The following is a 23954-nucleotide window of genomic DNA, read 5'->3' on the forward strand; positions in this document are numbered from 1 at the left end:
TACAAACTACTGCAGAATCAAAATGAGGAATACTTGTTAGAGCTCTGAACAATAAAGAATGAGTATAGCTATAGTACTGGTACAAGACTAGAAGACCCCTAGCTGAGAATCCCTCGAGACAGACAAAATAATTACACAAACTCAGAATTACTTCACTGATTCAAACTGACACATTTCTTGACTGCAGTAGTTTGTCTTACTAACTGCTCCCAAACGAGAATGCTGTATCAATGCTATTTAACTCAGAATATAACCTCGAACTAAAGAAGCAACCCAAAAAAACCATCATGAATTCTTTGCGATTTGCTTGCAGATAAGCAAATAATAATCACCTGATGAGGATTCCAGTCACTATCAAAGATTATAACAGTATCAGCAGCCTGGAGATTCAAGCCTAGCCCTCCAGCCCTTGTACTCAGCAAGAAGATGAAGTACTGTGACCCAGGTTCGTTGAACTTCTTCAAGAGAGCAGCTCTATCTTCTGATTTTGTTGTGCCTGAAAAGTAAAAACATAACAATGATGTGAACCAAAATACTCTAAATACAGTGTAATGCCTAAATGTACAGGAGGCAGTGAAATTTTAGCTCACTTGTTCCTTGTGATCTCTGCTGTATTTTCCATAATAAATAAAATATTGCCCATGGATATTTCTGTCACCTGTTTTTACCACATTTGAGAGAAGGACTGCAAAATACTTAAGCGTTTATTTTTGACATTTCAAATGTAGACTTTAAAATGCCAGCTAGCATTGCTATACTTCTTATAACTCACATAAATTTCAACTGAAGTTATTACACACAAACAGAGTTGAATGTATCTAAGTATTTTTAGAAGTCACTAGTAAATTGATTAATCAAAACGTCAGAATTTATCTTAGGAGTCACAGCAATAAGAAGAACTGAAAATTCTTAATATGTCATATCTTAAGTGTAGTTGTGTATGTGCAAGGGAAGGAGAGATGGCAAGGAATTCAATTGTGGTTAAAAAAGAGATAAAAAACAAGTATTGCACAACCTGGCAATCGCATTAACTATTACATACTTAATCGAAACTCTACGTGGACAATCTCTGGTCCACTGATATCCTGATATTTTTCACACTTCTGTCTGTATTTGAAGGCCAAAGAAAATCTACTTTCATACATATTTATATATTTATATAACACAGAAGATATCCCACTATTACTTAAGTGGGCAACCTTGGCTGGCTTCCTAAACTCCTCCTAGATGCTCTCTCAGTTCCTTTTCCTTAACATGACAAGAAGAAAATAAGATGGAAAAGGTTCTGCACTGAAACGAAGGCAGTTTACTAAAAGCAAAAGCTATGCACAGAAGTGAAGCAAAAAGAGGAATTCATTCACTCCTTCCCATTAGCAGGCAGCTGTTCAGCCACTTCCTGGAAAGTAGAATTCAGTACACATAGCAGTTGCTTGGAAAGACAAACATCATAACCACAAATTTCCTGCATCCTCTTCCTTTCCTTCAGCTTTTATAACTATGCACAGTGACATGCAATATACATTTTGGATCTTGCATCTGCTCCCCAGCTCTTGCTCTATGCTTACTGCTCACCTTCAACCCCCTCAATGGGAGGGGGATGCAGCTCGGAGAGAAAGCCTCAACACTGTGAAGCACTGCTCAGCAAGAGCCAAAATACTGGTGTGTTATTAACACTTCTAGCTACAAATGCAAAACACAGCACTACATGGGCTGCTATGAGGAAAGTTAACTCTATCCCAGACATCCACTACAGTCTCACAGTCAAAATGCTGCCAGTACATGACTTGGGTAGAAAATACGATATGTGCAAAGACATACAGCAGATAGAATTTATATGTATATATTATGTTCCATCGTGGAAGGCAATCAGAGAATAGGAGAAGTTGAAAGAAGAGTTCATCTTACTGATTTATAAATTACCTGCAAAATCTCAACAAAATATTGTATTTATCATACTGTGTATTGCCATTGACATTCTAGCATGAAAAAAGCACAAGACATCCTGTGACACAAGACAATAATCTTATGCCCAGTTTCATTACCTTGATTTATATTTGAGAAGGACAGTGTTTGAAGTTTTTATATTCATTAACACTTGAAAAGGACTGGTATACTTCTCAATGTTAATTAACATTGCAGTACCCAAGAATAGTCAAAAGACCTTAAATGCTCATTTATTCATGCTGTTCTTCATATTTTTCTTATACCACTGCTTTTCTTGAAAAGGCATTTTGGTAAGTGCTGCTGGTCCTCTACAACAGCACTACGTGAGAGATAAATTGATTAAAAAGAAATAATATTTAAGAAGGTCGGAGATAGAGACACTCATCACAGAAGAAAACCACAATGGAAACATGGGATTTCCACATAGGATTTTGAATTTTTATTTATTTTCTTTCAATACTTCTCAATTATGTTTCCTTTTTTTTTTTTTTTTCATTTAAATGTAAAAAAGCTACCTATTTACATATTAAATAATTGAGGCTAGCAATCTTCCTGTAAAAATCAGAAGAAATCTATAGGTACCATTTTATTTTTCACTGAAATTCATGTAACCTGTGGAGAATGGTGATGAATCTTTAGTCACCAATCAATTAATTCCACTGGAATCTAGTCAAAATACCACCATTCACATCTATAATCAAAAGAATATTTTCAGACAACTTAGGTACTAACAAGTGGATTGTAGATCTCTACATCCTCCGCATTCCAGGAACATGAATGTTCATCAAAACAATCCCTCAGCCAAATGGTTTAGATGTTAAATGGATGAAAGATAAAGTCAAAGAGTCAGGAAGACAGATATATCTCAGATCGACTCTACTAAAATCACCGTAAGTACACCCTGCTCAGTGCCTGATATGTAAGGACAGGGAACGTTCCAGTGTAGTGCACCTTATAGATCTGTAGCTATACTTTCATAACAAATATCCTTGCAGGCTTTTCCTTCATGGAACTGTTGAACCTGTTCACACTTGTGTAGAGTCAAATCACAGCAGTGGCTTACTATGAAGAGAACTTAGGTATTCCATGATCTGGATTAACGAAGGATGCCCGTCCCTAACTTATTCATTCTGCTTTCATTCAGCTTACCATCAAGACGCAAGTAGAGGAAATTTCGAAAGGCAAAGTAGTCTTCCATAATGGTCATGAGTGAAGTCATTTGACAGAAAAGAAGCACACGATGGTTTGTAGCTCGTAACTTTGGTAGGATGCGATCAAGCAGCTCAAACTTCCCCGAGGCCCGATAAAGTTCAGCTCTGTTTAAGAGAAGAAGCACAGTAAATACTAGAATAAGCCTACAAATAGAAAAGTTTTTAGTCATGGTCACATCGTAGCATAACAGAAAGATTCAGTTAAGATAAACAAGACTCATACATCTTTTTGATTTGCTTTATGTTGATTTAATACAAAATAAACACCCATGTGAATTCCTGCTTGGAACAGATTTTTCTTCAGTGTGGACTTACAACCACAACTGCCTTTATGAAATTGAATTCTGTCTCACTATGCATCAAAACAAACATTATTTCTCACCTAAGTAATCGGCCATTTATTTGTTAAGGCATTCACCTGTTAATTTTGCTTTCAACAGGTGTTTGTTTTTGCAGCTACAAGATGCTCTAGACAGGTATATGTCAGAAATCTTTCCATTCAACTACAAGAAAAAACTCCCTTCCTACTATGCTCAGGCAAAAGATGAATTCCAAACTGGACAGAGATACTATACAGAGATAACAGGAGAAGCTTTATAAGAATAAAAACTTTCAACATGTACCCTTAAGCAGTCTTGCACAACGTTTAGTTGCTTTGCTTAACTGCTTCTCTTTCTCCTATGCTATGAACTACAAAACAGACTGCTAGTGCTGAAATTCAATCCATAACTAAGAAAATGAATTAAAGCAAAAAGGATGATTGAATCAACGTAACAAAGATGTGTATCACAGAAATAAATTCCACTTTTTTCTAACCTTCATTATATCCTACAAATATGATTTATCATTATCAACTATATAATTAAAAAAAAAGGTACATAATCTTCTCATATGCATACATACATAAACACTTAGCAAAAGACTAAACTGTTTAGGAGCCAAGAGGTCTGACTAAAAAAAAACAAGTTGTTTTAAAAAAGCAGCAAGTGTCAGGTACAAGATACACACCTTTCTTCTAAAAGCATACGTTTATGGACAGTTGGATGAAGAAGTGCCAAGAAAAAAAGTTCTATTTCATTTCAAATAACTAGTGTAAGAAGTGCTACTTTAATTTAGAATAAAGATGGTAGAGAAGTTAAACAACTTGAAAGGAACAAGAAAGAAAATTCCTTATGACGTCTTTGGAGAATCACTGCAGTAACTTTCAGGTGTCTGGTTTCTATGCAGTTTCTAGAACAGGCATGGAAAGACACCATTTTACCACCTTCTCTGCCTGTTCTCCAGTAATGAGTGGAGAGTCATAAAAGCCTCACATAAGAGGTCTAGCACTTTTGCCTTAAATATGTGTCTTAAATATGTTATTTTGCCTTAAATATGTGTCCTGCATCTCCTCTGCCCTCCTATAAAAGAGACAAAAAATACACCATGATAGGAATTCTCCCAAAGTTTCTTCACAAGCACAAGTCCGCGCTGCTAAGAAAACACTAAGCCATATGCATACATCACAGGGCTACCATTTGCCTCTGATCAGTAAGTCATCTAACTATAAGGACTCTTCAGTATAACAAATGGTTGACCATTACACCGTATCACAGTGAGAGCTAGTAATAGTGAGGAGAATTCTCTTATATACAAGGTATCCTGATATCAAATAATTTCTACTGGGAATCTAATTAAGAAAAGGAAATTTCATACTTTTGTGAAAGTCAAGAGCTAAGAACACTTGAGCTTGGAGAGACGGAATGCTGGAGGCAAATGTAATGAACAATTTGGAATGATACATGAACTAAGGATTCAGTTTAGGAAGTCTGAACTTATCTAGAATGAGAAAATGGCAAATCAATCTGAAATACTGTGGAATATTTTTTGAATTTTAAAATGTACTGCATTTCCATGTGCAGGGACTAGTGGTACTCAGAACTAGTATGTGCAAGGTAGATTACAGAACACTGTGGACCTGTATAAAATAATGACAGGAACAATCCTCTAAAACACTTTATCTGCTTAGCCAGTGCTATCTTAACACAGCAATTTTCAGTCTGTGTGAGAAGGACACGTGGTTTCCAGCAGTTATAGTGTTCTTTCCTTTTTCTTTGTAGAATTGCTTCTGCGCTAAAATTTTTTACACGTGTCAGACAGAGTGTATTCTGGAAAAGACTAGCACAGTGAGTATGTCTTCCAGTAAGAAGGAAACGAAACATCTGTTCCATCCATCCATCTCTCAAAGACTGAGACTGTGGATTTCAAATTTCCTGTTCAGTACAATATGTTGGGAATTATATGAATTAACGTTGTCTGATGAATAAACTTTGTCTTGTTTCAGAATAAACAAATGGTAAAAGTTGGCCTGTGTGAAATCTATCACAAGAGAATGTTGCACAAGTGAGTTCTCAGTCATGCGGTTAGCTGTAATCAGTTGATATATATGAAACACAGCAGTTCTAAAGTGGCAAAAATACTTCGCAAGGGTTTCAGTTTTATTGTGTGGCATGCAGTAACAACTGGACATTCATCTTTCATGTTCTATTTTGTTGGCCTGGATTAGTATAATAATGGGAGAGTTATCCTTAGCTTTGAGGAGAGATGAGAAAAAGCAAACATAGATGTATACAGAATCAGCTATTGAGACATCCAATCAAGCATGTAAGAACTTTTAGATGGATCGCCTTTGCTACATAAGGTAATATTTTAAAAAATAAAGGAACCTTTAGCTTCACAAAAAAAAAAAAAAAGGAAAGAAAAAAAATTAAAAGGCCCTTGAAGCAACAGGAAATACTCTTCCCACAGAAAGAGAAATACTTTTATCACATGTATTCCAACCATGAGAATTGAAATTTCAGTGAACAGAGGGATCCTGTGAGCAAATCTCTGGTCTGACATTAAGAAAGTCTCAGAATCCATCTTCAGACTCCCATAACCATTACCTGCTTAAGGTGAATTCTTCTCTTCATGATACAATACTCCTAGATATTAGTCAGAGAAACAACTTTCTCATTCAGGAATTAGTGATGGAGCACAGACAGAGCATTAGTCAGAGAGAGAATTCTCATTACCAATAAAGAACATTGAAGATGGTCAACTGCTAATTCAGGGACGAAATAATACTTCAAGTAAGAGTAGTGTCTTGGATGAGAGGGTGACTATGGAGATAGCTTGCTTTATGGTTATTAGGAGTCTTCTTAATAATATTACCCTGATTTAATTTAGAAACTGCTTATGTTTGTTAGCTTCTATCTTCTAGAAAATGGATATGATGCAGTAGTCCTAAAACAGTTTATACCAAAAGGAAGAAAAAAATGAGTTACCCGTTGATGACACCATTTGAGTAGCCTAAATGTTCAGCAAAGGATTCCTGTAGAGTTACAAGCAATAAAGAGATTATTACAAATAGGAAACCAAAATTATGCACCTTTATTTCAACTACATTAAATACATGAATGTCAAGAGTTACAGTTCTATTACGCTGATACTGTTGGTATCCACCTTGTTGCACTAGTGCTCTGCTTAATATTTTTCTGTACTGCTATTATTTGAAACTCAGATTGCAAATACAGTAGAGCCTAATTAAATTACACTAACTACCAGAAGAACCAATTGAAAATTACTCGATTAGTTAACAATCAAAAGAATGAACAGTGTAACCACAACCGTGCATCAGAGTAGGTATTTGTCTATGCACAAATGTAGTTCAATTTCAGATATTTATGATACTTCCTAGATGTACTAGCTTATTTACGTACTTTGGGTCCTTCTGAGAGATCAACAGCATATTTTTGTTGACAAACAAGGTGGATAGAATAGGACGATTTTGGATACGGTGAAAGATAAGCAGTCTGTTAGTTATAAAGACTCTCTACTGCTTGGCACTCTGGACTAACATACCCTATGTCACAAATTAGTTCTGGGTAGGGGTTAAGTTAGTCTGGAATGTCTTGAATTTAAAAAAAAACAAAAAACAAAAAACTTCATTTTTTAGAGATGGTATCTCAACAAGACTAAATGCTTTAAAACTAGACTTTGGATTGCCAATAAATATAAAAGACTGGAATTACTGTGCTTTCCAAATGTTTCTTTTCCAACACAAATTATGCGTGCAGTTGTTCCTTATCAGAGACTCAAGCTTCAACAGCAGTTTTCTACTGCTGTTAGCTATACCGAATAAAAACAACTCAAAATCAAACCTAGCAACCTTACCTCAATGTGCTGAAACATATATGGATGATTGCATATTTTTCTCAGTTGCATGATGGTGTTCATAAGAGTTTTTGCACCACCTTTTCCCTACAGGAATAAACAATGCAAATCAAATGCTGAATTTCATTTCCTACCTAATTAAAGAAGCTTCTAAAAGACATTTTTTAAGTGAAGTTAATCCAAACACCAAATTGTTATTAAAACAAAAAATAAACAAAAAAACAATAGAAAGAAAAAAAAACATAGGAAGCAAAGAAGATCATAATCTGTAATGCAATTATCTTGCTGCATAAATTCACCTATCACAAAGATGCTCTATAATGTAAAACAAAGACCTGAACGTAATTTGCAAAAGGCATTCTGTCTTTCAGAAACAGTACAACTTTTGTCCTGCTTACCATTTACAGTATGAACTACTTTGGATATGAGCCCTCCTAGCAGGAAACAGTACTAGCTGGACGCTTTTCAATTCTATATTATCTGCTCCTCCTTTCCGGGCCAAGCAAAACACAAGACAACAGACAGCAAAAAGACTAACTAAACACAGTGCATGAGGTGTTCTAGTATTTCACAAACTGTACTTTCAAAACCTACTCTGTAGTGAACCCTTCTTAGAAGCAGGACTGAATTCAGACAATGTTCAGTTCAGCTGAGAAAAAACACTCAAGAATCACTAGGTGCTAGACTAAGCTGTACATTTACAACACAATTATACGTAGTGGACTAATAAAGGTAAAATAAAACCAGATAATACTGTAAAAACTATGCTATCCAGTCATATTACATACTTGTAATATTCTAATCTTTACTGGAAAGTGCACTAAGAACATAACTTCATAACATCTAAAACTAAAATCATTTAAAAAAGAACAGGAATTTTACATCTGCAGTGGGTACTCCATACACCTAAAACTTGTTTTTTATTCTTTTCAAAATCATCTCAAATTTTCTTGAAAAGGTATTCATATTCACACTATTTCCTGAAGCTCTGTTGCTTAATGTATTCTCTCTAGTGTGAGCTGGTCTCTGGCTAGACTTGACAAAAAAACATGATTTTTAACTAACAGCAGTTTTTTGTTGAATGAACTTACAAGTGCTCAACAACCTTCGCCTCCCTCTGCTGGCAATGAGTAGCATTGAATAAAAGTGCCTGATAAAGCAGTCATAGACAAGAAAGTGAATGGAGAGAGGGTTGGAAGACAGTGAAAAATGATACCCTTGAAGACTGGAAGTAGAGGAAGTCTTAACACAACAGAGCCAGTCCGAAGTAATTAAAGAAAAAGGAGAAGCACCTAAAGCACTGGAGAAGCAACTATGGAAGAATCAACAAAACATTCTGAGGTAGTGTACCTGCACAAGGATGGTGAAAAGACAGTATGTGTTTGCATTATATGAGTAAAATGCACAGAGTAGAGCCAAATAGGCACAAACAAAACTTGTATGCAAGCTGTTCTGCAGTGTTCAAGTGCTCTATAGCAAGAACTCTCACGGTGCATTCAACGTATTTCACTTTAATCATAATGTCATAACATATACTGTATATATAATTAAGCTGATGAATGGAAATCTCCTTTTCCTGTATTAGCTGAAGACCCACAGTGTCATAATCAACATTTATTAATATGCATTCTAACATCCAATTCTACGAATCTGAATCCTACTGTTCTCTTAAGAACCTTTTCATTAATAGATTAATTAAGTATGAATGCTATCCAAAACCAGATTTAAGCTAAGAGCTCTGGAAGATGACAAGAATAGCCTCTCACAGCCAGGGCTTCTGCAAGCACAATTACTCAGATAACTTCTTAAACTCAACCAAGAGAAATACTGTTTGTTGTTTTTTTTTTTAATTTTAAATATTGTCTATTTGAGAAATGTATGTACACTTACTGTTTCTTTTTTTTTTTTTCCCTTGTGAATAGTGAAGAAAAGCTACAGACATTTAAAACAATCTCCGATAGAGATTTCATTTTCCATGAGAGATACCTGCAGGAGCAGTCTACATACTAACTTTATGAAACAGAAGTCATATGTTCAAGAAGTAATTTTAATGCATTGTTTCCTGTGTGTTCTAGTCTGTGTCTTGTACCTTCTTGTCTTTCTCAGAACCATCTGTAAGAAGGATTCCCTTGGCTTGCATGTGTCGGTATAGGATCTTCTGGAGAGCAGACATATCACATTTGATCACATATTCCACCTAGAGTTTAAAAACAAACAAACAAACAAACAAACACATTGATATACTAATTTTAGCAGAATCTAGCTGCAGGTTCTTGTCATCCTAAAATACTAACCAAAGAACTTACTCTTTTATCCATAACCTAACAGCACCTTTGATTTCAGCAAGCAGCAAACAAAATGCAAGCATAGCAATAGGTACATCAAAGCATTATCTGTGAGTCAGAACTACCATTAAACAGCTGGATTCTGAGAGCGTAATTGCAAAACTTCCAAACACTTTGTTTTCATCTTTTAATAATTAAAAAATATGTTTAAGTAATGTTTAACTTACTGTTTAACATGGAGTTTAAATAAAATAAAAACAAAACCAACAACCAAGCATGTACATTTAACAGCCTGTGGATTTTATGATGTCTGCAAAGCACAACAAAAATCATTTTTGTACTTTTAGTAAACAAGCATAAGTATCCCTTACATGCCTATCTAGCATTATGCATATCTAAACTAGAATGCAGTCAGTTTAAGTTCTTATTCTCCTTTGTACAACTGCATTTATGAAAGCAAGTTTTGACTGCTCATTGCCTTTAAATCAATTCATATTCCATTCTAACATATTTTTTCTATCACCCAACTTCCGAATTACAGGCATTATGTTTTTAATTATGTGTAAACATAAATAAATGAATAAATAGCAGTCCCATAATAAAGCCGGATTAACTAGAAATCTTACAAAAGGACTAGAAAAATAAGCTGTCTAGTAAGTAATATATAACCAATAAAAATTATAAAGTTATTTCCATATAAAAAGGACAGGAGGATGAAATCATAAAAAGTGAAGTAACTATCTCTTTAATGTCTTCTTTACCAAGATGTAATAAGATCAAACAGAACTGATTGGGTCAACAAGTTCAGTGCTCTTAGCTGAAGTAACTACTTTTTTTTCTGAACATGGTATGGAAACAAAAACTTCTAAAGCCTCCCTTCTCCAGATTTATCAAAAACACTGACTCTAACTGGACTTAGAGTCCACTAAATTAGGATTAAATTAGAAGTCTAAATTAGAATTTTAAAAAAAAATCACTAATATTTTTAAAGTTAAGTATGCTTCATTCTCAAAAAGATGTTGCATAGGAGGGTGCTAATAATCTGACTGTTGAAGGAACAGAAAGCCACAGCAGTAACAGCATTCACAAGCCACAAAAATGAGAAAGACTTGAACCCTCCATTTAAGTATGCATATACAGAGCTATTTGTTCATTCAGTCACTGTTCTTTAACTCATGAAGTGCCACACATACAAAAAAATCATTTTTGGTACTGCTTCAACCCAGAAGACCTTAGAAGCAAATTTTTCCTTACTGTGCTTTCAAATTTACTTTAAAAAAAAAAAAAAAAAAAAAAGAACAGAAAAAAACCATATCAACATATCTACTGCCGTTATTCTGAGAAGAATAAAAGTGAAAGGTGATACAGGACAGCAGAGGAAGATGGAATAGGACAAAATGAGATGCCTGAAGACAATAATATTTCAAATCAGAACATAATTTTGCATTCTGATTACAAATCTACATTCTACGTTTAAACAAAACAAAATAAACTTTTGACACTCCACATAACTCAGAACTCCTGCAATAGGAGTTACAAATTTACAATAAAATTCTGTCCATTTTATAATGTCAGTAACACTAATGATTTTCTGTGCAATGGTTAAAAGGTTCTACCCAGTGAGGGGAAGATGGGATAGGATAGAATCTAATGCCCACTTACCACTTCAAATTCCAAGAGAACTAAGCTGATGGCCTTACACTTATCATGGATGACTACAAATAGAATTAAAGCTGCAAGACTGAGGATGAAGACTGAGAATACAGAAACTTCAGGTCTTCAGGATTCCTCAGCCTTCTTTGCAAGGAGTTATGAAAAAAAAAAAAAGCTACCCACAGTTGTTAAAGAACCACTCTTCTGTAAAATGAATCTGAAAAAAACCTTATAATACTTTAAAAAAATGTATTAGACCCCTTCCACAAATTCTTTCACTGCAAACCTTTTCTGGCAGTTGAGACTCCACTTCCTTCTTCAGTCTTCTCAGCAAGAAGGGTCGGAGTACTTTGTGAAGACGACGGATGATCAGAATAGTTTCTTCTTCATTTAAGTCCACCTACAGAAGTTTACAGAAGTCACTACAAGACTACTTACTATGTCATGTCTTATCTCACATGAAAGCTAAGTATGTGCATTAATTGTATGTTACAATCAAACTGATTCAGAGTTTAAAAAAAAAAAAAAAAAAAAAAAAATTGAAATTTTCTGGCATTAGAAAAGGTAGCTTTTAATTACATTAAGTCCTTAAATACCAGAGAGAATTTAAGCGCTACTGTGCTTCTGAAAACAAAATGGAGCTCATGCAAAGTATTTTGTTTCTGATGTTCAAAAAAAAATAAAAATAAAATCCTGATACAGTACCCTTTCTCCTGTCATGGCAAATGGAGCATTGAACCACTGTTCAAAGGTGCTACAGCTCTTGAAAATGGTTGGAAGAAGAAAATTGAGAAGAGCCCACAGCTCAGGCAATTTATTCTGCAATGGTGTCCCAGTCAGTAGTATCCGTCTAGGGGCCACATAGTGAGTGTTCAAGACCTGAGTCAGTTTGCAGTGATGATTCTTCATTCGATGACCTTCATCTACTATCATGTATTTCCATCGAATCTGGAAAAAGAAAAAAAAATTAAAAAAAAGGAAAGTCGGCAAAGCTAAGCCAGACAGAAATTCTTCCCAACAGGTGTAAATCAAAAATATTTCAAATGTGAAACATCAATAAAGGAAATAAAAAATATATCGAGCATTATCGAAGCACGGGTGGCCTTACAAACAGCAAAAAGAATTTAGGATGTCTGACTACTTAAGGTCAGAATATGATTTAGATGGGAAGAAAGAGACTACGATTTCCAAATAAATGTGTTTGCAACAACAACCTTGACAAAAGACAAAAGAATTTTCAATCCAAATAACTGAGCTTTCAAGGAACAGCAAACCCTCAACCTCGCTTTGATTCAACTAGTGTCATGTTTTTATTTGTGAATGAAGCAGGATAGTTAAGATCACTTCTGTTACTACACTCCAAATTAGCTTTCTAGTTTTTAATGCAGAAGCTGAAAGTCACAGTGGATGCTGAAATGAAGTTGCTCATATTGTCAGTTATTATCCGGCAAAATTCCATCTAGAGTACTGCATCCAAGGCTGCAGCTTCCAGTACAAGGACGTTGCGGAGCTGTTAGTGGGGGTCCAGAGTTATAAAGATGTTCAGAGGGCTGGAGCACCTCTCCTATGAAGAAATGCTGAGAGAGCTGGGGTTGCTCATCATGAAGAGAAGACTCTGGGGATACCACGTTGCAGCCTTCCAGTACACGAAGGGAGCTTATAAGCAGGAGAGGGATCAATTTTTTACATGGTCTGACAGTGACAGAGCCAAAGGGAATGGTTTTAAACTAGAAAAGCAGGGATTTAGATGCTATGAGGAAATTTTTTTTCTCACAGGCTGGTGAAACATTGGAACAAGGCTGTCTAGAGAAGCCGCGGATGCCCCATCCCCAGAGGTGTCCAAAAACAGGCTGGATGTGGCTTCATGCAGCTTGATCTAGTGGTGGCAACTCTGCCCACAGCAGGGGGTTGGAACTAGGTGATCTTTAAGGTCCCTTTCAACCCAAGTCATTCTATGATTCTATGTTTCTGTTTTGTGTACCATATGAAAGTATTTGTACATCTTGCCATTAAGAGACAATAGTCATTATTACCTTAGCAAGAATATGTTTGTCCTTTATTATGTACTCATATGTAGTCAAAAGAACATTAAATTTTCCACTTCGAAGCTGAGGAACAAGTGAGCGGCGCATTGCAGGTGTACCCTAAAAGAGAGAGGGAAATGAGTATTTTGTTATTCATTCTTCCAAGGAAGTAATCAGGTCCATCTTTTTAGGAATAAGTAGACACAGAGCAAGCACATGAATCCTATAGCATTGAAAAGAATTTATTTATATATTCCAAACTTACTCAATGTCCTTCCCCTAACTTGTTGCTAGAATACACAATCTTCTTTTTTTCTTTTTCTTTTTTTAAATACCAGGGAATTAAAACATGCTAGTCTAGTCTTATTACTATTGCCTTCCTCATCACTACTACGGTAGTCAAAAGGCAAAGTAGTCAGCTATGTATAAAATGGGAAGTATTGCTCATTTGTATTGTTCTCATTAGAAGCTTTGCAAAATATGGTAATTAACAATTTTCTTCTGCATTTCACTATCTGAAAGCAATTATAGCTCATTACAGTCATCTTCTCAGGATGATTAATTCTCACTGCTTGTACATGAAATATATGTGACAAATTTGGAAATGCATGCAGAAGCAAAGGAAAAACAGTCTTTATTCTCAACCCTTCACATTTATAATCACATAAAAAGTGAATCAAACCTTGTAAGATATCTTCACCACAGAAGGAGCCCACTTGTCAAATTCGTATGTCCAGTTGGATAATGTCCTACCATAGATGAAGAAATAGTTCATTACTTGTAATTCAGATTGTAATTCCCAGTGGATGCATAATTTTCAACACATTCCATATAATCAATCCCCATAATTAAATTAAGTAAATTAAAGAAAATAAAAATCATATACTGTAACAAAAATCTTGCATTTGAGAGAAATGGAAACAGGAAAAAAATGGGGAAAATATCTTTCAGCTCACATTCAGAAGCCTCTTCAAAATTAATCCAGATTGTATTTTACAGTAATATTGATATTCCGGAGTATATTATGGGCAGGAGAGGTAAACCAGAATAGAAAATACATTTGTGAATTATTTTACACTACTTAGGATCCACAGAGTTTGTAACTTGTAAAATACAGCCTTATGATGTTGACAGTAGAATTCATCTATTTTCCACTGTAATGACGTTAATGTCATTGAGTGCAACTATGCAGGTCCTGACATCTGCACTTTATTTCCACCACAAGGTCACAACAAACACCTTTTTAAGTGCAGCAAAAGTAGATCTTTTTTTTTCTTTTCAATAACTAGACCTGCAATGGCAGAAGCAATGGCTATTAATGTTAGAATATGGAAAAAGATAGAGAAAGAAGCCTTCTGTAAAGCCTATAAGAATTTCAGCTCTTCTCTTTCAGAAACAAAAACAGGAAAAAAGCAATAGTGAGTACTCAAATGAAATTTTACAATTTTACTGTGCCTGTAAGAAAATACATATTAATAACATCCCTTATTTTTGACTTCATTTTACTTTATAGCGTTTCTTCTTGTCATTTCTGCTCACACTAGAGCATGTCACATGTCCTCATAGAATAAGGTATAGCTGTGATATTTATGCTACTTAACCACTAATGCAGCACAGTGAGAAAACAGGATGCTTAAAAAGAAATCATAAAAGATGGCCATGAATAAAATATATCCCAATCCTACAGTACTTGCATGCTCTACACAATCAGTACATGAATTATCTAACAGTAAGGACAAGGAACTTTGGTATATAAATCAAGACATTTATTATGTACACACAAATATAAGAAAACAAATCCTCAAGATACTACATTCATTTTACAATACCTAATGGCTTTTCTTTAAAACTCAGCATTTCAAATCCCTGGAACTCACACCTTGTCTTTGGTGAAAGCAAAATTCATTGCAAAAAAAAATCTATAAAACTACTATAAAAAGTAGAATCTTGGAAAAGGAACAGTGGGCAATAAGACAGATTATTAGTCATAATAGTGCACAACTGACCAAGTTGTGAATTCACACATCAAAGCTACAGCAAGGGCTAGCCATACAGTAATTAAAAGACTACTTAATTACTTACAGTAATTAAAAGACTATCTTAATAAAGTATCATTACTTACTATTTGATGGGGGCAACACTTGTTTAAAGAACTAAAAAACAGATTTTGAGTATCACTGTTAAAGCAGTAGGGGGATCTGCAGGCATGTAATCTGAAAGAAAACGCCATTCTCCTCTTGTGGTTAAGGAGTAAACAATGGTAAATTCACTATATGTTTTGTAAAAAGAACAAGACATGAAACCAGTGGAAACATGTTCTTTGATGAGCCATGTGGTTAACATTCTGGATCAAGACAATTACTTGGGAAGAAATCAAAATGATAGCACAGATGTGCAGTGTGTCTCAGTGTGCCCCCACATCTTGGTACAACATGAAAAACAAGCATGTATTCCTAAAAAATCAACCTGTAATGTTTAGAATTATAGTAGGTGAATGACATTCTCTACTTACGAAAGAGGAACAATGATGAGATAGGGGCCATTGAGCCTTTTGTGCTCCATCAAGTAAGTGATAAGTGCAATAGTCTGTATTGTCTTTCCCAGACCCATTTCATCAGCTAAAATCCCATTCAGATTGTTATTATAGAGTGAAACCATCCATTCCAGTCCTTGAAGCTGAAATGAAGAATAATATTTTCTGTTATCTAAAACATGCACAAGTAATTAACAGTACAGTAATTAACAGTAAAAATCTGAAGATTCTCATGACCTGCCTAGTTAAATGCTGGGTTTCCTTCAATAACTCTAGGAGCACGAGAATCTCTGTCTATCTTAACTTCTTTTCTCTCTTTCTCCTCTAGCCGTAATCACCCACTACTCACTCCCCTCCCTACCTAAACAAAAATAAGCAGACACAAACAAACAAAACAAAACAAAAAAATCCTTCAGGATTGTTCCTGGTAGTAGCTATATCAAAATGGTCTCCTGTTGACTGGAAAAGACCAAAATGTAGTCAGATTTCATACATGGAGAAATATTTTTTATTTTTTTATTTTTTGCAGAAAGAAATGCAGGCACTCTTTTATAAGGCTGACGAACACCTGACATTACATGAATTTCTCCCTCAGTTTTAGCACTAATGAAATCAGAAGCTTCTTGCGCATTTTGAATACAATTTGTGTGCCTCATCAAAAATCTTCTAAAATCAAACCTGCTGATTCTGTGCAACACTTGTAAATCTCTTGTGTTTGGTAAGCCCTCACACTTCCCAACTGCATCACTGATGTTCTGAGCCTCTTGTAGCAGACACCAGTATCTGGCTGTCAGTATTTCCTTGTCAAAGAACACCCGTTTATATACCTTGTATACAAAAATCCCACAGCTGGAAAGATTCCAGAGTACTGTAGCTAAGAGATATCTATATAACAGGAGACCTTTACATTTCAGAGAGCATTACTAGAAAGCACAGCTATAACCACAGTTTTAGGATTCACGCTATAACCACAGTTTGAGGATTCACATTATTGACTTGTCACGTGGTCTTCCATGTATGTATGTATATGATTACTTATACAATTGCAATCTAAGTTTCTGTTTCTAAGATCCAGACTTTCAGTGCGTTTCAGACATGGAGAGAAAACTAAATTATGAAGTCCAAGAAAGTTGAGAGAGAAAACAATGTATGTCTGAAGTAACCTTCCACTGTCTCTGCAAGAAAATATTCAAAATAATGTTGCTGATTTACTAGGTTTATGTATGTGCTTACTGATTTACATCTGGGTACTAAGTTCTCTGGAAACTAATTTTATTGAACTCAAGACATCAAGAACAGATCAGAATTTATTCTGCAACTGTATGTTTCACTTACAAGTAGCTTCAGAATTGAGGACAGGAACCCAGTCCTTCCTGTATCATTCAACTTCCCCTCCTGACATACATGAGTACTCTTATGTCAAGAAAAGAATCTAACCAAATTTGACAGTAAGAAATACGGAAAAGCAGAAAAAAAGCTAAGAAGGAAAAAAGGATATAAAATACAGAGGACAGGAAAGTATAGAGGTTCAAGGGGACAGCTGCAAAACACCGAAGTCTCCTTCAAAAAATTTCTGCTAGAACCACGGACAAGCCTTAATGCTCTTGCCATAAGCTCTTCTGCCAAATATGTCTCTTATTTCTTGTAGTAGTAATCATCAAATAGAAAAGATATAATGAAGAACAAAATCCCCAGTTCAATTGCTAGATATCACTTAAATAGCTGAAGGATCTGTTCTTACTGGTAATTTCTGCCACTATTTGTCAAACTCCACAGATTGAATTATTTTACTCTGTGATACACAGGGAAATTGCACTGCAAAACACAGATCAACATAACTTAACAATATCTCTATGCTTCAAAAAATAATTAAAATACAGGAAGAATTGTCACGCTCCTGTCCATGAGCATGTTAAGCTAATATGGCCATCAAATTTATACTGTCATACACTGACTTTATTTATTGCATCAAATTAACCTTCCCAGACAATGAATAAGGATTACACAGTAAACAAGCCTGTGATGAATCCCTGCTTCATTTGGTGTACAGCCTGGACAACATATGCAATGAGGCTGTAAAAATAAAGAGGACCTCAGAGCCAAGAAAGTCACATTTTTATCCTAAGAGTGAATCAGATTCTATCTTGTCTTAGTAATAGTTCCTCAATGGTGCTAGAAGTGTTAACTCAGCACTTTCAAAAATCAGTTAATAAATAACAACTTTCTCTTTTTGTTGAGTACTCAATGTGAAACACTTTTGCAAAAACTTGAGAAAATAATTCAAATTCAGACGGAGTTTTGCTTTGGACCAACATAGGATCATGCAGTAATTCATTTTGGAATAGGTTTCAGGAAATCTTTAGCCCAAAACCATGATCATAACAGGCTAAGACAAGTTGCTCAGGGCTTGATCTGCTTAGGTACTGAAAACCTTCTAGGAAGGAGATAATAAAACTGCTCTGAGGCTTTGCTCCATTGTCCTTGCAGGGAAAAAGTTGGACCATACAACCAGTCTGAATGCTCGTTTCACCTTTTGTTCATTCTCTTGTTCTCCCACCATGTAGAGGAGTTCAATTAAAAAAAAAAACAAACAATGAAATGCTTTCAAAAGACAAAATTAGCTTAACACTTGAATTTTAAGTAACTTAAACAAGCTACTGTAATATATGGTAGTACTGAGAACCATACAGAACAGGGACTAATTCTGACACACTGAGCACTTAGGAAATAGTCTTCCTCCCAGTTCTCTAGAAGTGCAAAGACATACATCTTTATGGTAACTCAGAGAATAGCTTTTTTTTTTTTTTTAATTTGGACATGCAGATAATGGAGTGGTCAGATGGCATAAAGGATGCAAAGTCCATAGAGCTCCCTGGAAAACAACACAACATTCAAAGTGCCAAAAACACCTGTTAATAACATTTTCAGTGTATTCTGCTTAGGCCAGAACACAAAAACTCTTAAGTTACTAAATCCATTAAATGTCTATAAAGAGTATGAGATGTTATCCACCATAGTAAATGTTTTCTTTCTCTCCAAACTGTAGTGCATCAGTATACTGAAACATCAGGATTTTAATTGAAATATTAAATTCTCAACTTTTAAATATTGGAAGAAAAGATTATTATCAAACACCACAAATGAAAATTTTAAGCAAAACTGAAACCAAGATGGTTTCAGTCGCTGGTCCAAGAAGGATAGTAAAAACAAAACAACATTGAATTGTAGTGAAAAATGTTACAGGTACACAGATAAAGTTGTATTATAATTCAAGCACTAAGCATTAATCACTATCTGTGATAGATAACTGATATCTTTGTTCACGTGAATCCTTATTTCTAAACTAACTGAATTCTTGTAATACTTAAAAAAACCTTGTGTTTGTCACTTGAAATACCACATTGAAATATCTGACACTATCCGAATTTTAAATATTATAATGTTTCAATTATTTCTCACCTGATAATGTTTTAGTGTGCCATTAATTAGAAGAGAAGACTGCTTTTCCACCCTTTCTGTGATAGCATGTGCAACTGTGTAGTAGGACTGAGACCCTCTAGCACTATATTGCATACTGTATTCATCATCCACATCTTGTTTGGCAGTCCTGCAAAGCAGAGAAATGATTAAAGTAAATTTCCAGAAACAAACAAATCAACAATGAAAAAAGTAAACAGTATGTTTTGACCGTAGGTCACATTTATTTGTAAAGAAGTGCTAATCACAAACTCTGGCAAGTACTCTGGATGGAGCTAGTCTTCTAGCAGTACATAATAGATAGCCAACTATTACATGCTGCCTTTTGCAGATTTTCTTGTCAAAGAAGCAGCTATAACTCACTGTGAACTACAGCAAGCCATTCTTGGGGGACACCACTATAAGAAATCACAATTCCTAACAAAAGTAAAAACAAAAGTAGCACATGCAGAACACTCACTCAATGATTTGCTTAGCATCTTTCTCAGAAACTTCTTCACTGTTAGGATCCAGGAGTATCTTCTCATCTGCCTCCAACCTGCTTGATTCCTCCTCATCATCCTACATAATACAGAAGAAGAAACAGCTGTTAGAAAATGTAACTACTTTCTAAATGATACTTTCAGTGGGCATTCACAAACTGGTAGGTTTCACTAGTCAATGTTTTATGACAGGAACTTGAATCCAGAAGTCCATCCTACACTTATGTTTCTATAGAACTGCACTACAGCAAAACAGAAATATAATGTTTGACACACATTCTTCTACATAAGGTCACAAATCTCTGAAATAAGAAGTATCTTCCCCTTCAATCATCTTATTTTAAGAAGTCTTACTATGTCTACTCAGTACAGGGAGAAAATTCCACAACTATGCATGCTTTTGTACTGTATTCCCGATTTGTGAAAATTTAATGCAGTTTAAAAAATTGCTAAGTGTGGTCTTTCACAGGTTTTAATTTCTTATTTTTAAAAAATCACATTTTTTTCCTTTTAAAAATCATTTAATTTCCCTCTGCCTTCAGCAGTAATGGATCAACAGCAACTTAAATTTTCAGAAATGAGAAAGAGGAAAGAATACTGACTTTTGTGAGTCATTTCCCCAACTCAGAACAACAGATGCTGAAGAGCCTGTACTAGAAACATAGGCACATCTCAATTGTGGCCCAAATCTGACAGATACCGGTCCCTGACTTCCCATCTTAATACATGCAGTCTTCTACAGTAATTAGTATTTCTCCACTCCTAAGCTTTTCTCTCCTTTAGAAAGTATTTGTCTGAAAAACACTGTGGAACCTCTGGCATTGATCATCCGCAGTATCTAATGCTACAATCCTGAGGGAGCAGTTAGCAAGGTAACCTGACTGTAATGAGAAAAATTCTGACATAAAATGATTCTCAACACAAACAGGAGCAAATATGTCTGCCAGCCTGAAAACTCAGTCTGAAAACATCCACTCAGCCAGAGCTTTTAAAGGAAGATGCATCTGTGCAGACTGTGGTCTGTGGGTAGTGTCTGGACCTTTCTCCTGGACCACAGGTGAGTGGCAAACTTGACTGTGTTAAGATGTGCCCAGGTGGAGGACCTCCTGTGACAGCTGACTGACCTAACTCGTCTAAACTGAGGTAGACAGATAGACATGATTCCCAGTGGATAACAACTACTGCAACTAAGGAAAAGTGATGGGTGATAGCGGTGGGTGATTCTCTTCTGAGAGAGGGGTACAGAGGCACCCATTTGTCATCCTGGCCTGCTACCTAAAGAGGTCTGCTGCTTGTGAGGGGTCTGCAACAAAGAGTGACAGAGAGGCTGCCAGACTTTGTACAACTTACAGACTACTACCCCCTGCTGCTGTTGCCAATAGGCACCAGTGACACAGCTGTCAGCAACCTGAAGAAACCAAGCCTGAGAACTTGGCCTTCAAACATAGGAGCTCTGCCTGGGAACTGAGGGCATTCTTTACGTGTGGCTGAATACCAAATACCAGAGGCACCCTGAAAATATCACTGATAAAAAAGAAACTAGAAACAGAACAACTTATTGCCTGAGAAAATGAGAATCAAAGCGAGAAATAAATTTTTGTTTAAAGAAAATAAAGGAAAACAAGAAACATCATCCTTGTATTTCTCAGTAGGAAAACAGAAATTAAAGCACCTAAGCAGTGGAGTCCTATGCCCTCTTATGTCTCAATATAAAAACGGCATAACTTCCACACAAGGCAGAGCTTCTCTCTCTGAGAATCTTACCATGTTGCATATACTCCTTTTAATTGGTTTTTAATTTCTCTTCAGAAATAGGCTGAAGCTTCACTGGTAAACAGAATGAACTCTGTGACTCACCAACACTGAAAATTAAACTCTGTGACACTGCACATGCCATGACACAGATCAACTCTGAATCAAGGCTATGTCCCTTATTTGGATTTCCCTTATGGGCCCACTCCTGGGAGCTGTGAGCCTCTCCTGAGATAAGTTCTAGATTCCCCTCCACCCCCATTTTTGAAATCTATTTGATGCAATTGATATCAGTAATTTTACAAATACGTATGCACATACATAAGCTCTCAAGTATCCACTGGTAGGTATAACCGATCACAAGTCTGTTTGCTGCACTGGTAAATTTGGAATCCATGAATATTATTGTTGTCAGAGTACTGCCAAAAACTTTACTGAATCTGCAGTTCTCTTCAAACCCTATCTGCTACTGCATTAGTGATCTTCCTACCTCAAATTGCATCTTAGTTACTAACTCTAATTACTTCTACTATTCATTGTTACTATATCCTTTCTATCTGATACATACAGTAGCTTTTTATCCAAACACACAGTTATTAACCTCACTAATCACAGTATTCTTGCTAGCAGTGGTATGTATTGACAGGAAATCTTTAAAAAACAAAAATGTTTAATAAAAAAAGGCTCAGTGTCCCTGCAGTAAGGAATCCTATGAGGCCATTATATTGATAACTATGCACCTGCAGATCAGATAACCACAAATCCCCACTTTCAGACCCTGACAGGTGCTTCAGGGTCAGGATATTCACATGTATTAATCTTAAGATTCTTCCCTTTTTTAACCTTTGGAACAGCTGTATTTAAGTCACCAATGAAGTACCGAATCAAATAAACTCGATTTCAACAGTCTGAATCTAAGCCTCCAACACAATTCCCTACGTTTTCACTCTTAAAACAACTGGACATCTGGTACTGGTTTTCTTCTGACCTTACTAAAAAGACGAGAATATCATACGGGATAAGAGTTTGGTTTTTACTGGAACACTTGTCACATTATTACTGTTATTATTATTTCTTTAAAGACACATACCTCCTCCTCATATTCAGAACCACTTTCATCTTCACTGTCTGACCTGGGAGCAACTTCATAGCTACACAGAGAAGACAGCATATGAATTACAGATAATAAGAGGAGGGATAAGGTTAACAAATGTCATATTCAGCTTGCACATAGTAAATTGAAAGGAGAAGGAATAAGTAAAAAAGAAAAAAGAATAATTAAGATAAATCAATTAAAGCAAATCAAAAGAAAAGCCCACACATATGCTAAGTACTTACCCAGGGTTCATTTCCAGCCAAGCATCTAGCTGACTTGCTTTTGGTGCCTCTGGACCAAGAAGAACTTTGCCTGTTTCAGTGTGAGTCACTTTGACTGGAAGGTCACTCATCTGGCTGCTCTCGTCTATGGGCTAAAAATTCAAGCAAAATTTCACACCGTAAGGCAACTAAATTTCATCCTTGCCATGCAAAATGAAAAACAGCAACTTCAGAATTATAGATCTGAACAAGGAGCAAAGTCTTATTTGTAGACACAGCTTCCCACGTGGCTATGAAGCCAACTCTGAATGACAGTATTTCTGTACGTAACATATCTTTATGTGACATACACAAATATATCACAGGATTTCAATTGGATTAAAAAGAGCAACAGTGAGCAGAAGAAAGTGCTGACCTTTATGAAAGAAGAGATAAGGTTTGTATGCTTATGGTCATTTAATTCCAGTTGTTAATACCAACGGACATCTACAACAAGAAATATACCTTGTGGCCTCTTCTCTTATACAGAGAGTTGAGGACATAACAATTTCAAACTTTTTAAGTAAAGAAAGCCTGCAGCAGAATTGCCAGTTCACAGTATGAACCAATGGCTGAGCCACCAGACATGGCTAACCCCAGGAGCTCAAGTGCAAACAAAGCACCTCAGTGACCAGAAGGAATTGATCACCCCTCCTCACACTCGTTTTAAGGGTTAGCAGCCAATAGAACAGCATCTCTGGATAGAGACTGCACTCCTCTTGAGCCACCACTGGTCACTGGAAGGGGTTATCCCATTTTCTGTCTCTGCCACCTGCTATTGCTCCATAATGCATCCTTCTAGAAGGCACCATCATCACCTTCTTTTCCCATACAGATCTATTCTAAAGATTTACTGTTCCGACTACTTCAGTTATGTTCATGAAGTACTTGCAATAAGAAGTCCTCTTACTAACTCCACTTCTGTTAAAAACTAGAAGAGCAAGATTACACTTTTCTGTTACTTCCTCCTACTTAATCACAGAATTTCTACTTTAAAAACTTTTTGCCTTCTACTACTGCCTACACTGAAGAATTCTTTCCTA

At 35.7% G+C, this 23954-nt stretch overlaps 1 protein-coding gene across 3 annotated transcripts in view; it reads right to left on the bottom strand.

The window, feature by feature from the left end:
- Positions 1 to 23954, bottom strand: part of SMARCA2 (SWI/SNF related BAF chromatin remodeling complex subunit ATPase 2) — a gene marked incomplete at its 5' end in the record, with an annotated part of 94772 nt that overhangs the window by 39154 nt on the left and 31664 nt on the right. For all 3 annotated transcript variants that reach the window (XM_079548347.1, XM_079548346.1, XM_079548345.1), the window contains 14 exons: positions 333 to 496; positions 3094 to 3260; positions 6461 to 6507; positions 7350 to 7436; positions 9439 to 9546; positions 11574 to 11687; positions 11993 to 12235; positions 13321 to 13431; positions 13994 to 14060; positions 15824 to 15987; positions 19304 to 19451; positions 19782 to 19882; positions 22646 to 22706; positions 22894 to 23024. In XM_079548347.1, the coding sequence (XP_079404473.1) occupies positions 333 to 496; positions 3094 to 3260; positions 6461 to 6507; positions 7350 to 7436; positions 9439 to 9546; positions 11574 to 11687; positions 11993 to 12235; positions 13321 to 13431; positions 13994 to 14060; positions 15824 to 15987; positions 19304 to 19451; positions 19782 to 19882; positions 22646 to 22706; positions 22894 to 23024 (1713 nt within the window). The remainder of the gene's footprint in view (positions 1 to 332; positions 497 to 3093; positions 3261 to 6460; positions 6508 to 7349; positions 7437 to 9438; positions 9547 to 11573; positions 11688 to 11992; positions 12236 to 13320; positions 13432 to 13993; positions 14061 to 15823; positions 15988 to 19303; positions 19452 to 19781; positions 19883 to 22645; positions 22707 to 22893; positions 23025 to 23954) is intronic.

This window comes from Tetrao urogallus (assembly GCF_951394365.1).
Source record: "Tetrao urogallus genome assembly, chromosome: Z".
In the NCBI taxonomy this organism is placed as follows: Eukaryota; Metazoa; Chordata; class Aves; order Galliformes; family Phasianidae; genus Tetrao; species Tetrao urogallus.